The sequence below is a fragment of the Rhinopithecus roxellana genome, chromosome 10, assembly GCF_007565055.1.
Source record: "Rhinopithecus roxellana isolate Shanxi Qingling chromosome 10, ASM756505v1, whole genome shotgun sequence".
Classification (NCBI taxonomy): domain Eukaryota; kingdom Metazoa; phylum Chordata; class Mammalia; order Primates; family Cercopithecidae; genus Rhinopithecus; species Rhinopithecus roxellana.
This window is the reverse complement of record NC_044558.1, coordinates 14,537,095-14,550,139: the sequence shown is the minus strand read 5'-3', so window position 1 is coordinate 14,550,139 and position 13,045 is coordinate 14,537,095. Positions and strand designations below refer to the sequence as shown.

General features: G+C 44.7%; 1 protein-coding gene across 1 annotated transcript in view; it reads left to right on the top strand.

Moving 5' to 3' along the window:
- Window positions 1-6,610, top strand: part of GRIN2B (glutamate ionotropic receptor NMDA type subunit 2B) — a 435,571-nt gene extending 428,961 nt beyond the window's left edge. Inside the window, exons 12-13 of the mRNA XM_010385603.2 lie at window positions 581-819; window positions 3,180-6,610. Of these exons, the coding sequence (XP_010383905.2) occupies window positions 581-819; window positions 3,180-5,036 (2,096 nt within the window). The 3' untranslated portion in view covers window positions 5,037-6,610. The remainder of the gene's footprint in view (window positions 1-580; window positions 820-3,179) is intronic.
- Window positions 6,611-13,045: the final 6,435 nt, after the last annotated feature.

Sequence of the window (13,045 nt, the reverse complement as noted above, 5' to 3'; positions counted from 1 at the left end):
TATCAATCTTTTTTATTCAGCTTCTTTTGCCTACTATGTCTTTTTCTGTTTGAACTGTTCTGCATGCCTTTCCTTAAACAAGCGTTGTGTGTTCCCACCGATCATACTATTCCTGCTGCTGGAGTGCCTTTTTGTACAATGTAAATTAAAATTCATCCATCCAGCATGGCCCACTTCCAACTCCTACTTATTTCACGAAAACCCACTGGCCATGCTATCCACAGAATTACCGTCACACTTTGAACTCTTGTTACCTGCAGACAGCTTGTCATTGTGATTATTTATATGCCAATTTATACAGGCTAGATAATGGAGAGTGGGAGCAACGTCTCATGTGTTCATAGCGCCTGCAGTACTCACATGAAGTTTTTATTGAATGCTTACTGAGTATGTTGATGAATTAGTATGTAATGGCATTAATAAGATTACTGTTAACTTCTTTCATTTCCTTTTTGTCTCCTTGTCTCTTTTCCTTTTACGTATCTTTCTCTTTCTTGCTCAATACTCCGCTTTTTCCTTTTTCTCTACTCCTTTCCTGTCTCCTCTTTTTATCTATTTTCCTTCTCTGTCCTTTCCCCAGGGGAGATGGAAGAACTGGAAGCTCTCTGGCTCACTGGCATTTGTCACAATGAGAAGAATGAGGTCATGAGCAGCCAGCTGGACATTGACAACATGGCAGGGGTCTTCTACATGTTGGGGGCGGCCATGGCTCTCAGCCTCATCACCTTCATCTGCGAACACCTTTTCTATTGGCAGTTCCGACATTGCTTTATGGGTGTCTGTTCTGGCAAGCCTGGCATGGTCTTCTCCATCAGCAGAGTAAGTGTTTTGATTCAAATGCCTAGAGCTTGTTAGGGACAGCTTAGCCTAGCACTGTGCAAAGCAGAGAGACCCAAGAGGACACTATCTCCACCCCCATGTTTCTCAAGCAAGAAACCACATCATGTATGTTTTCTCAGGAGTTTGTGTGATATGATTGCAAGCGGCTCAGAAAAGTGGGTGATACCCTATTTCCTTCAAGAAACAGCTTTCTGTGTGGGATTTGGGCATTTGGTTCTCTATGGGAACTGACAGATCCGTCAAAATGGAAAATTTGGCTTTTTACCAAATGCCTTTCATCACCATTAGTTGGTTCTGTATAAACTGTATTAACTATCTAATCCTTTAAAAATGTACATTTCTGTTTAAATATATGTAACATATCTCTCTTATTTTAACATACAAAGGTATATTATTAGTTGTTTCACTCTATGTTTTAACCATGTGTTGGTTATGGAGAGTTAAAGAGCTTAACAGAACCTTCAGAAATAAGCTCTGACTCATAAGAAATTTACATTCCAGAAACTTCCCTAGTTGGAGCAAGAGTAAAAACTCTTAGGTCATTCTTTATTTAGGTCTCCTCTTCATTCCTAGTCCAAAATGAGACACTAGGAAGACAGTTTTGTGTATGAGCAGAAGGTCACAGGGAGAAGTTTCTTAAAAAGTGAGCTTCTTTTGATTTTGTTAATAAAGTGGAGAGACTAATTCGTGAGAATGAATGAAGGTCTAGGTTCCAGATATGGCCAACTTTGACACAAATGGAGTTTTGTATTAATGAGAAAATTGATTTCTTGTTAAATTATTTCATATTTTCATCTTTTTCCTATAGTATTTTACTGATAGAGAACAATTTCTCCATTTCCTCTCTGGCTGTGAGTTAATTCAGGCCATCAAGTGAGCTCAGAACAGGAGGATGGAACTTGGGGGTGGTGATGATCCCTGAGCCATGTTGCTTCCCTGGTAGCCCTTCCCTAAGATCTCAGATAGGGGAATGCCAGAAGCCATGGAAGCTGGTGATCTGTAATAAAAACCCCATTTATGATGTTTGACACGATCAATGCCTCTATAGAGGAAAAAAGGCTTGGAATTTTCTCTTGACCTTAATCAGGAAGAGTTAGAAGAACTGGGAAAGTGGAATAACCTTACCTTGAAGATCTTCCATCTTGCTGATGCCCTGTGGGACAATGAGACTTACCTTGTCTAAACCTTTCTTCTTTCCCATTTGGCTATGATTCTTCTACCCCTCTCCCCTCTCACTCCCACCCACTGAGACAACTTGCCTTTCCAAATTAGTCCCATTTGTTGTAATGACACAATTCAAACAATCTCTTTTCAAATACTTTCCCTAGCCAGCGAGAAAAGTTCCAAGTTTGTCCACCTTTCCAGGCAGGGAGCAAGATGTGAGCAGGAGGTTGGCTTGACTTTAGAATCCAACATACTGAGCCCTCCAGGAACCCAGCCCATTGCCTCTCCTGCACAGTGTCCTTCAAAGCCCTGTACAAGAAGCTGTACATAGGGAGCTCTCTATCAGTACTAATTTGTTAAGATGTTAATTATTGATAATATTAAGTGAGTGAGAAAGTATAAGAAGGACAACAGGAACTAAAGAGAGAATAAGTGAGAGAATTCAACAAGGGAGTTATTTATTCCTATTTAGTACTGGCTGTTTGTCCCAATTCTTCCCTCCCACAGTGTAGAACACAGCAGGAGAAAAATCCTTCATTGACCCCAGGGCTTCCTAATTCTCTCTTTCTGTGAATTTTGTTCATGCTTGGCTCAAGAAGAGAATTGCTCAGCTGTTATTTGGTGACTGAAATTCTAAAACCTGCTTAAAATTTGTCAGAGCTGGAAAACAGTGGCAATTGTGAGCTACTGAGCTCCCCTGTGCTTTACTGTCAGCCAGGTGTGGCCAGCCACAGCAGAGCAACCTCAGCGTCCATAGAGCATGGCCGTTTATTTCCAGAAGACTGACAATATTTTTTGCTATGGGTTGATATCATGGCCTCATTTTTAAGATGTGAAAATCTAGGCATAGAAAACCATGGTAAGTCAACAGTGAAGTTGAGGCAAAAATGCCATATCTTATGATTCCAGTCCCTTTGCTCAAGTTACTGGGTGTGACCATGCCCCCTCTCTGATGGCCAGGTCACTGACTTCGTCTCATGACATGACAGTCACCAAATTCAGGGGTATAAATTAGACAAGCTTCTAGCCACATCTAATAGTATATTAGACTATTCGCTTCATGCTTTCCCTGACTTTTTCTTATCCAGTTGGGGCAATTATTGGTGGGAGAGTGTTTTTTGTGGTCATTTCTAGCCTCTCTGGAGATCTAACCTGTCCCCGCATTCTTGCTTCAGGGCATCTACAGCTGCATCCATGGGGTGGCGATCGAGGAGCGCCAATCTGTAATGAACTCCCCCACCGCAACCATGAACAACACACACTCCAACATCCTGCGCCTGCTGCGCACAGCCAAGAACATGGCTAACCTGTCTGGTGTGAACGGCTCCCCACAGAGCGCCCTGGACTTCATCCGAAGGGAGTCATCCGTCTATGACATCTCGGAGCATCGCCGCAGCTTCACACATTCTGACTGCAAATCCTACAACAACCCGCCCTGTGAGGAGAACCTCTTCAGTGACTACATCAGTGAGGTGGAGAGAACGTTCGGGAACCTGCAGCTGAAGGACAGCAACGTGTACCAAGATCACTACCACCATCACCACCGGCCCCATAGCATCGGCAGTGCCAGCTCCATCGATGGGCTCTACGACTGTGACAACCCACCCTTCACCACCCAGTCCAGGTCCATCAGCAAGAAACCCCTGGACATCGGCCTCCCCTCCTCCAAGCACAGCCAGCTCAGTGACCTGTATGGCAAATTCTCCTTCAAGAGCGACCGCTACAGTGGCCACGATGACTTGATCCGCTCCGATGTCTCTGACATCTCAACCCACACCGTCACCTACGGGAACATCGAGGGCAATGCCGCCAAGAGGCGTAAGCAGCAATATAAGGACAGCCTGAAGAAGCGGCCCGCCTCGGCCAAGTCCCGCAGGGAGTTTGACGAGATCGAGCTGGCCTACCGTCGCCGACCGCCCCGCTCCCCTGACCACAAGCGCTACTTCAGGGACAAGGAAGGGCTACGGGACTTCTACCTGGACCAGTTCCGAACAAAGGAGAACTCACCCCACTGGGAGCACGTGGACCTGACCGACATCTACAAGGAGCGGAGTGATGACTTTAAGCGTGACTCAGTCAGCGGAGGAGGGCCCTGTACCAACAGGTCCCACATCAAGCATGGGGCAGGTGAGAAACACGGCGTGGTCAGTGGGGTACCTGCACCTTGGGAGAAGAACCTGACCAACGTGGAGTGGGAGGACCGGTCTGGGGGCAACTTCTGCCGCAGCTGTCCCTCCAAGCTGCACAACTACTCCACGACGGTGACGGGTCAGAACTCGGGCAGGCAGGCGTGCATCCGGTGCGAGGCTTGCAAGAAAGCAGGCAACCTGTATGACATCAGCGAGGACAACTCCCTGCAGGAACTGGACCAGCCGGCTGCCCCGGTGGCGGTGACGTCAAACGCCTCCACCACTAAGTATCCTCAGAGCCCGACTAATTCCAAGGCCCAGAAGAAGAACCGGAACAAACTGCGCCGGCAGCACTCCTACGACACCTTCGTGGACCTGCAGAAGGAAGAAGCCGCCCTGGCCCCACGCAGCGTAAGCCTGAAAGACAAGGGCCGATTCATGGATGGGAGCCCCTACGCCCACATGTTTGAGATGTCAGCTGGCGAGAGCACCTTTGCCAACAACAAGTCCTCAGTGCCCACTGCCGGACATCACCACCACAACAACCCCGGCAGCGGCTACATGCTCAGCAAGTCGCTCTACCCTGACCGGGTCACGCAAAACCCTTTCATCCCCACTTTTGGGGACGACCAGTGCTTGCTCCATGGCAGCAAATCCTACTTCTTCAGGCAGCCCACGGTGGCGGGGGCGTCGAAAGCCAGGCCGGACTTCCGGGCCCTTGTCACCAACAAGCCGGTGGTCTCGGCCCTTCATGGGGCTGTGCCAGCCCGTTTCCAGAAGGACATCTGTATAGGGAACCAGTCCAACCCCTGTGTGCCTAACAACAAAAACCCCAGGGCTTTCAATGGCTCCAGCAATGGGCATGTTTATGAGAAACTTTCTAGTATTGAGTCTGATGTCTGAGTGAGGGAACAGAGAGGTTAAGGTGGGTATGGGAGGGTAAGGCTGTGGATCGTGTGATGCGCATGTCACGGAGGGTGACGGGGGTGAACTTGGTTCCCATTTGCTCCTTTCTTGTTGTTTTAATTTATTTATGGGATCCTGGAGTTCTGGTTCCTACTGAGGGCAACCCCGGTGACCAGCACCATCTCCCCTCCTTTTCACAGTTCTCTCCTTCTTCCACCCCTATCAGCCATTCCTGTTCCCATGAGATGATGCCATGGGCCCTCTCAGCAGGGGAGTGTAGAGCGGAGAAAGGAAGGGCTGCATGCGAGCTTCCTCCTGGTGTGGAAGAGCTCCTTGACATCCTCTTTGAGTGAAGCCGGGAGAACCAAAAAGAGGCTTTGTGAGCACAAAGGTAGCTTTTCCCAAAACTGATCTTTTCATTTAGGTGAGGAAGCAAAAGCATCTACGTGAGACCATTTAGCACACTGCTTGTGAAAAGAAAGAGGCTCTGGCTAAATTCATGCTGCTTAGATGACATCTGTCTAGGAATCGTGTGCCAAGCAGAGGTTGGGAGGCCATGTGTGTTTATATATAAGCCAAAAAATGCTTGCTTCAACCCCATGAGACTCGATAGTGGTGGTGAACAGGAACAAAAGGTCATCGGTGACGGAGTGGATTCTTGAACAAACTGGAAAGTACGTTATGATAGTGTCCCATAGTGCCTTGGAGGCAAGAGCAGGTGGATTGTGCATGCATGTGTGTTCATGCACACTTGCACCCACATGTAGTCCGGTGCCTCAAGAGAAGGCAACCTTGACTCTGTTGTTTCTTTCAATATCCCCAAGCAGTATGATTGTTTGGCTTATATACAGACAGAGATGGCCATGTGTTACCTGAATTTTGGCTGTGTCTCCCTTCATCCTTCTTGAATAAGCAGAATGAAAATTCTTGATAAAGAAGAATCCATGGTCTAGACAAAAAAAAAGGTGGTGAGCAATCCTGCAAGAGCAAGGTGCAAAAACAAGTCCTCGGTGGTTGGCAGTTTTTTCAACCAGTTTGAACCAAGAACTTTCCAGGAAGGCTAAAGGGAAACAGAATTTTCACAGCCACGATTCTTTTGCCCACACTTGAGAGCAAAAGATTCTACAAAGCTCTTTTGAGCATTTAGACTCTTGACTGGCCAAGGTTTGGGGAGGAGCAAAGCCACCTTTGAAGAATTAAGGAGTCGTGTATGGTAGGGTAAGTGAGAGAGGGGGATGTTTCCAATGCTTTGATCCCTTCTTACTTAACCTGAAGCTAGAAGAGCCGGCTTCTTCCCCCAAAACTGATTACAACTGCTGTGGAGCAGACAGTTAAGAGAAATGAACTTGACAATTAAGAGAAATGAGCTTCACTCCATGAGTGTAGCTCAGGAGGTACGAAGAGAGGGGAAGAGACTTCGCAATGGGAGAGGGGAGCAGAGAGGGATCCTCCACCACCTCTTTGGGCCTGGCTCCCTGGGAATGTGACTTGAGCCCAGAGTGAGCACTCTTGATAGAAGCCCTTCCACCTTCCTGCAACACCTTGTTTCCCTCTCAGATTGTACCATTGAGGAATAAAAAAAAGATATACATGTATAAAACTCCAGGGATGAGGGTACCGGCAGACATGATGCTCCCTTCACTTAACATTGGAAAATTGAGAAGGGAAATGAATATGTGTCACGGCCGGTCCTGAAACTTGGGGTAGGGCTATTCTGTGGGTCAGTTCCACTGTCCTGCCATCCTCCCCTACATAGGGTGGCATCCAGAGAGCCCCGGGTCTGTGTGGAAGCTTGACTACAGGATCACCATGTTGCACACAGGACACATAAACCAGAAAGGTGCTCATCCTCCTCTGGAAGGAAGCTGCCATGTCTCTTCAAGTCACTCCCTCCAGGGCTGCTCTTCACCCCTGTTCGCCCTCACTCGCGACCCTTCCTCATCCCGTCCTTGACTGCTGTCCCCGATCCTCCTCCTTGATTTTTACCTCAGTATCTTTCATTTTAAAGCCAACTAAAGGCCTTGTAAAGCTTTGTTTTCTTTCTAAAATGAACATGGGGGCAAGGGGCTGAACCTCTCACAGATTTGGAGAGAGGGGCACGGAGTGCTTTACCTTAGATAACAGGAAAGACTGAGAGAGGACAGAGGGCGTGAGGCACCTCCAGGAGGAAGAAAGTGAAGGGCCACGTAAACACCGCTTCGCCCTGACTGTGTCCAGGGGTCAGGGACTCATCCCCTCATCTTCCTCTTACCTCACCCCTTTCAAACAAAAAACCAAACCAACTAACCTAGCGAACAGCAATCTAGAACCAAGGGAGCTCTTTCAGCCTCCGCTGGCAACAGAAATCAAGACGGTGTTTATTTCATATGTAAATATTTTGTTTTCTAATTAATTTTGTATAGATAAAGTGTTCTCTTGTGAGTATTCAGGGTGTTGGGCTGGAGGGAGTGGGGTGGGGATGGGAACGAGAGGGAAAAAGTGTTTTGTTATGGGTTTTCATTTTCCACTGGGGGAATTGTTTTGTATGGCTTTTGCTTCAGGGTATCTGGAAAAAGTGAATGCCCATGGAGGCCACTATGGTGAAAAAGCCAGGGGAAAGTAATTTGTGTCCATTCCCCCACCCCCAGCAAACCAGTCTTCTTACTGGTTTGTGAAAAATGTTCATGCACTTTGGCCAGGGCTTTACATAGGGTTCAGTTTGGCTCTATGCAAACCCCAGGTCTGACTCCTATCCTTCTAGGTAGACCCTAGGTTACCGCATTCCATGCAAAGACAGGCTGGTGACACCATATTTCCTCTGTCAGTACCTAGGGTAGGAAAGATTCCCAAAAGGGCTTAAACAGAATTAAGGTCAAATTAACTTCCCGTTCTTGGTGTGACTGAAAGGTTTCAGGAAGCTCAATCCTGAGAAATCTCCCAGCGGCCTCCTCTGATGCTGAAACAATCATCTCAGTCATCTGAGTCTTTTCTTCCTTAGGACCTGGGCGCTGACTCACTCCCTGCCCCACCTCCACCCTCAGAAATCAGCCTGGCAAACACACCTGGAAAAATCTCCACTAACTCTACTTTTTGAAGCATGTGATATCTGGTTATCACATAACCAGAGAGGTAGTGCTGGATATGTGTCTTACAAATTTGCATGCTTTTCTAGAAAAGATGATGGGATCCACTAAAAACTCAGTGGTGAGATGATTCCCTTAGCAAGATTGCTGAAGTTAGGTTTAGAGGTGGGAGGGTGGGTATGTGAGCAATGATGCCAATAGTGGCTCTTTATTTGCCTTGTCCTCATTACTGCCATCAGGAAGGTGCTACTGGCCTTGAGCCAGGTGTTCATAATCTGGCCTTTGGTTAACCAATCGAACTTCTTTTCCTAGACTGTTGGTTTTGTGGAGGTTGGCAGCCTCTATCACAGGTTAAAATTTCCAAATCCATTTACCCAGTATATTCACTACATTGTTTCCTGTCCTCCCATCATGAAAGCTGTTAGCTGAATAATTTTACTTTTCTAAACTCCTTATTTGGCCCCAATTGGTCGCTTTTCTTCAACTGGATATTTGCACTGGGACTAAGTTACTCATGGTCTGCTCAAGAAAGCTTAAAGAAAGGAAGGCAGGGCATTGTTAAAATCTAGATGTTACTTAATTCCAGAATAACAAGCAAGTAAAATGCATGAGAAATAATTCAGCTATAAGCCCAATCTGTATCACAGATGGGTATGAAACAACACCCAATCCATCCAAAACTGTGAGATTCCGCAGATACCCTCGGGAGTACCTAATATTCCCATGTTCTTCAGAATCCATGCTTTCTCTCTTTGTACCCTCTATCATTCCCTTCTATTGCAGAAGCGGTTGGTGAGTGTGGTCCTGTATGAACTCCTTTCAGTGGCAATGCTTAAATCTCAGCATTTCCACTGATGATAATCTGACTCTTGAATTTGCCTGAGTCGAGAATGTGCACACCTTTCAAAGTGATGCATGTACAGTGGACTTTGTTATTTAAAAATCTGTCACTGTGTATCCTCAGCCAGAACTTGGGAAACATCCTTCGTGTGTATTCCCCTGCACTGGCCACAGCCATATTGTGATTGAGGGGAAAATTCCAAATGATTCCATTAAATGTTGCTGGTGTCAGTAGTGCCAAAAACGCATGTATGATGTGATACAGTAGGAGTCATCTATACAGTTAAGTGACTATCACCCACCCGGTCTTCCGTGGCCATTGGGAGTTGCCCAAGGGAGAATTCTCTGCAGAGTGCTGGTCACCTGCACATGTCACTAAGAACTAGGTTTCTTCGGTTCATTTTTTTTTTTTCATTGGATTTTAGTTAGTTCAAGATTTAGAGACAGAATAACCAGATTGTTTGGGCAATAAGCTTTTGGAAAAACTATTCCAGAACTCACTTTATTCTTTTAATAATCATCTCTCTAAAATGGCCCTGTCATTGCTTGACACCCTGTGAATGTCTGTTTTCGTATGTTGGAATGATTCAGATGTGTGCATAAATGATGTCACGGCAGTGATGTTGATGAATGCATTCAGCATTTCCAGGGATTGTGGCCATTCCTTATGCGCTCTCTGAGCCCAAAGCCATATAGGAAACATATGCTCAGTAGGCTGCTACACACTACAGCAGAGCTTTTGCCTCCTTCACTTGGGTGTCAGAGACTTTTCCTCCTGTTTAAGGAGCTCTTCATGGAGGAGAAGCAGCTGAAGGTGAATAGTCACACTGGGATGGGTCTGGCCTTATGCATGCTGTGTGGTCCATGGTGTGTTGAAGGTCCTGAAAAGGTCTTTTTCATTTCCCAGCCCTCTCCAACTACTGCCTTCCCACACAGATTTGTTGCTTTAGCGCTGAGCTGAGCTGCCTGTCATTCAAATGGAAGTAATCCCAGGAAAGGTGACATATTAAGCCATATTAGGGATTTATACATTTAATCACCTAATTTACATTAGGAATCTCACTCCTTTTCCTGGGAATAAGTTATGATACAAGAGAAGAGGAAGGGAGCAGAGAGCACTGAGAGCAATAGAGTAGGGAACAAGGATACAGGTTCTAGATGGCAAAGACATTTAAAACATATTTTATCCTCCACCTGCTTTTATTTAAGGCTCATATGACACCTAAATAGGACTCCTGGTTAGGAATTATTTTCAATACACAATCACATGAGTGTATAATTTATGAATTTCTAAATTTAGTATCTTGTAGGGCAGGTTGAGAACTATGATTCTTTCTATAGAAAATGGAAAAGTGATGCTTCTCCTCCATTACATGTTACTGAGTAGGCAGCTAGAAAAATCAAATTGAATTTATGATACAATAAAAGTTACTGTCATTGTCTGGTCTCTGTCCCAGTTTAAATAATCTTCCAATTAGCTGAGTTGGTCTATATCCTATACTTTCCACCTCCATGGGCGGGGAGGGGGGTGCCTGTTATTTGGTAAGAGAGCCACTTATAACCTCAGGTGCTACTTAACCTGGGGGGCAATTATTTCTTAGGCCTATCAGATGTTTGGGATGACACTAAAATGCAGATTAGTCAGTCTGACAATGTCTAACATTGATCTGGATCTAGGATTCTACTCTAGTTTGGGGGAGTTCCAGTACTGTATAAAATCATAGGATATCTGAGAACACCCCACCCTCAACTCATTCCAACCACATTGATTCAGTCACACAGGGGCCCTGTGAGTTATATGACTCAAAAGAGACAGCCTATCTATTCCCACGACAAAGGCCCCCACCCAAAACCTTAAATTGAAAGCCAGTGCTGCTACTTTTATGCCTTGGAGAGATCTGTGAAGTTTAGGGCTTCTCATTTACAATATTGAAGCAAGAAAAAAGAATTTTGTTCAGAATAATGGGTTAGAATAGCAGTACTGGGAATAAGTGGAGAAAGTTAGAAATCTTCCACATTTCTCTCTGTGTCTCTCAGAGCTCCACACAGTGAGTTTCTGGAGCTGCTTCATGCTTTGAATATAATCGCTGGGGTGATGATGTGGGTAAGGGCTCCCGAAAGAACTGAAGGTGAAAAGCAGAGTAGATGAGTAGAATTCCTCAGAGCCTTGGCACTCTGGTGTGTTGCGTCTGTGTTTTGGCAAAGGTAAAAGAACTCAATGCAAGAATAAAGGTACAATTAAAAAGCACAACACTAAGCCCAATTTAAACTGTTATTTTAAAGACTGGGTTTCCACACTTTAAACCTAAACTCCTTTATCTGTAATTATTTTAGTGTTGTGATTTAAGGGGTGGAGCAGGTTCTAGTACTATGCAGGAGAAAAAAATAAAAGCTCTCTGGTTAAATATGTGAGTTTAATTAAACCAATGTCTATTGTGCACATACTATGTCCCTAGGCTAGTTCTGTGAATGATATAAAAGATTTCAAAATGGAGTATATTATACTCACGTACAATATATGAAAGCATAAGTACAAAATATGTAAATTTATAAATAGGTATACATACATTTGTATGATTGTACATGCGAGTTTAATATTTCCTAGTTTCAGGGTAGGAGTCAAAGATATTCATTATGTTACCTGAAAAAACATTGCAGAGATTCAACTTCCCATGTCATGGCCAGGCCTGGACTTCTTTTGAAATTATTACACCTCCCAGAGCTAAAACTCTGGGGTTTCCTCTCTAACCACAACTTGCCTTTTCTATATCTTCCTTCAAGACCCCTCTATTGTTCTGGTCCATAAATCCATCTGGCCTAATTGACTTCCCTCTTTGATCTAACCCTGTATTTATCCACAATAGCAATATTCTTACTAGCAATTCCTTTTTCCTCTTGCCATCTCACTATGCCAACCATGCTCAGCTAACTGCACCCCAGCCCCTTGTCATTCACTGCATCTTCAAGAAGAGAAAGTCTTAAACCTATGCTGAAGAGCACAAAATCAATCAATTTAACCTCGCCTGAACCCTACTCACTTGGACAACTTAAATTCTCCATGTTGACTCAGTGTCACATTCTGTGTTTGTTAAATTTGTTTTATTTTCCTTTCATGTTCATGTCCTGTCTTTCAACAGGCAATCTTTCCTACTATGTTTGCAAGAAAATCTGATTATTGAATCCTCACATATGCTGTCCTCTCTGCCTTTAGATTTCTCGTCTTTCACACATCTTCCCCATCCTTTCTCCCAACCGAGTGCTCCTCTTCCCTATGCTCTGACCTCTTCTGAGGTGCTCTCCAACCAATTGTACTTCTCTTTTGCATCTTTAATTCCTTCCACACATCTACCTGCAACTATCTCTAAAGACAAATCTTTCAATCCAATTTGACTCTTGAATTTCTGTCCTGTGTTTATCTTTTCACTTCCCAGCTTCTCAAAAGAGTAGTCTTTCTTTCTCCACTTCCTCACCTTATGCTCATGGCTTCATCAATGGGCTACATCCTACCACTCTTTTGAAACTACTCTCAGGCAACATTCCAATGAAGTTCTTGCTACAAAAGTCAATAGCCTTTCTTTACTTTCCCTGCTCATCAACCTCATTGACAATTACCATTGGGAGGCAATACATTCTGGTTTCAATCTTAGTTTGCTTGTCCTGTTACCTCATTGGTTCCTGCTCTTCCTCTTATCTCCTCAGCATTGACTTGCCATGGTATTTTGAGCTTGACCCTTCTCTCCTTATCTTCATGCTTCTGTAGCAATCTTTCTGATTTCAGTAACTCTTTGAATGAAGATGAATCCCAAATCTTCACTTTTAGCTCCTACCTTTTACTTTTCCTTAATACACATACTTCCAGTGACCTTCTGAACACTCAACTTCATCTTGACTCAAATATCCAAGACCATTGCTGCAAACCAACATAATCACCAAGTTCCTCCTTTATGCTTAATGGTATCACCATGTCTTCTGTCACCAAACTCAAGCTTCTCGGGCACTTTTGCCTCCTCTGTTTTCTTCATCCTGCATATCTAAAAATTTGAAAAGCCTACTAATTCTTCCCCCTAAGGTTTCCAGTCTTCCCTTTTCATTCAGACCCTTCCT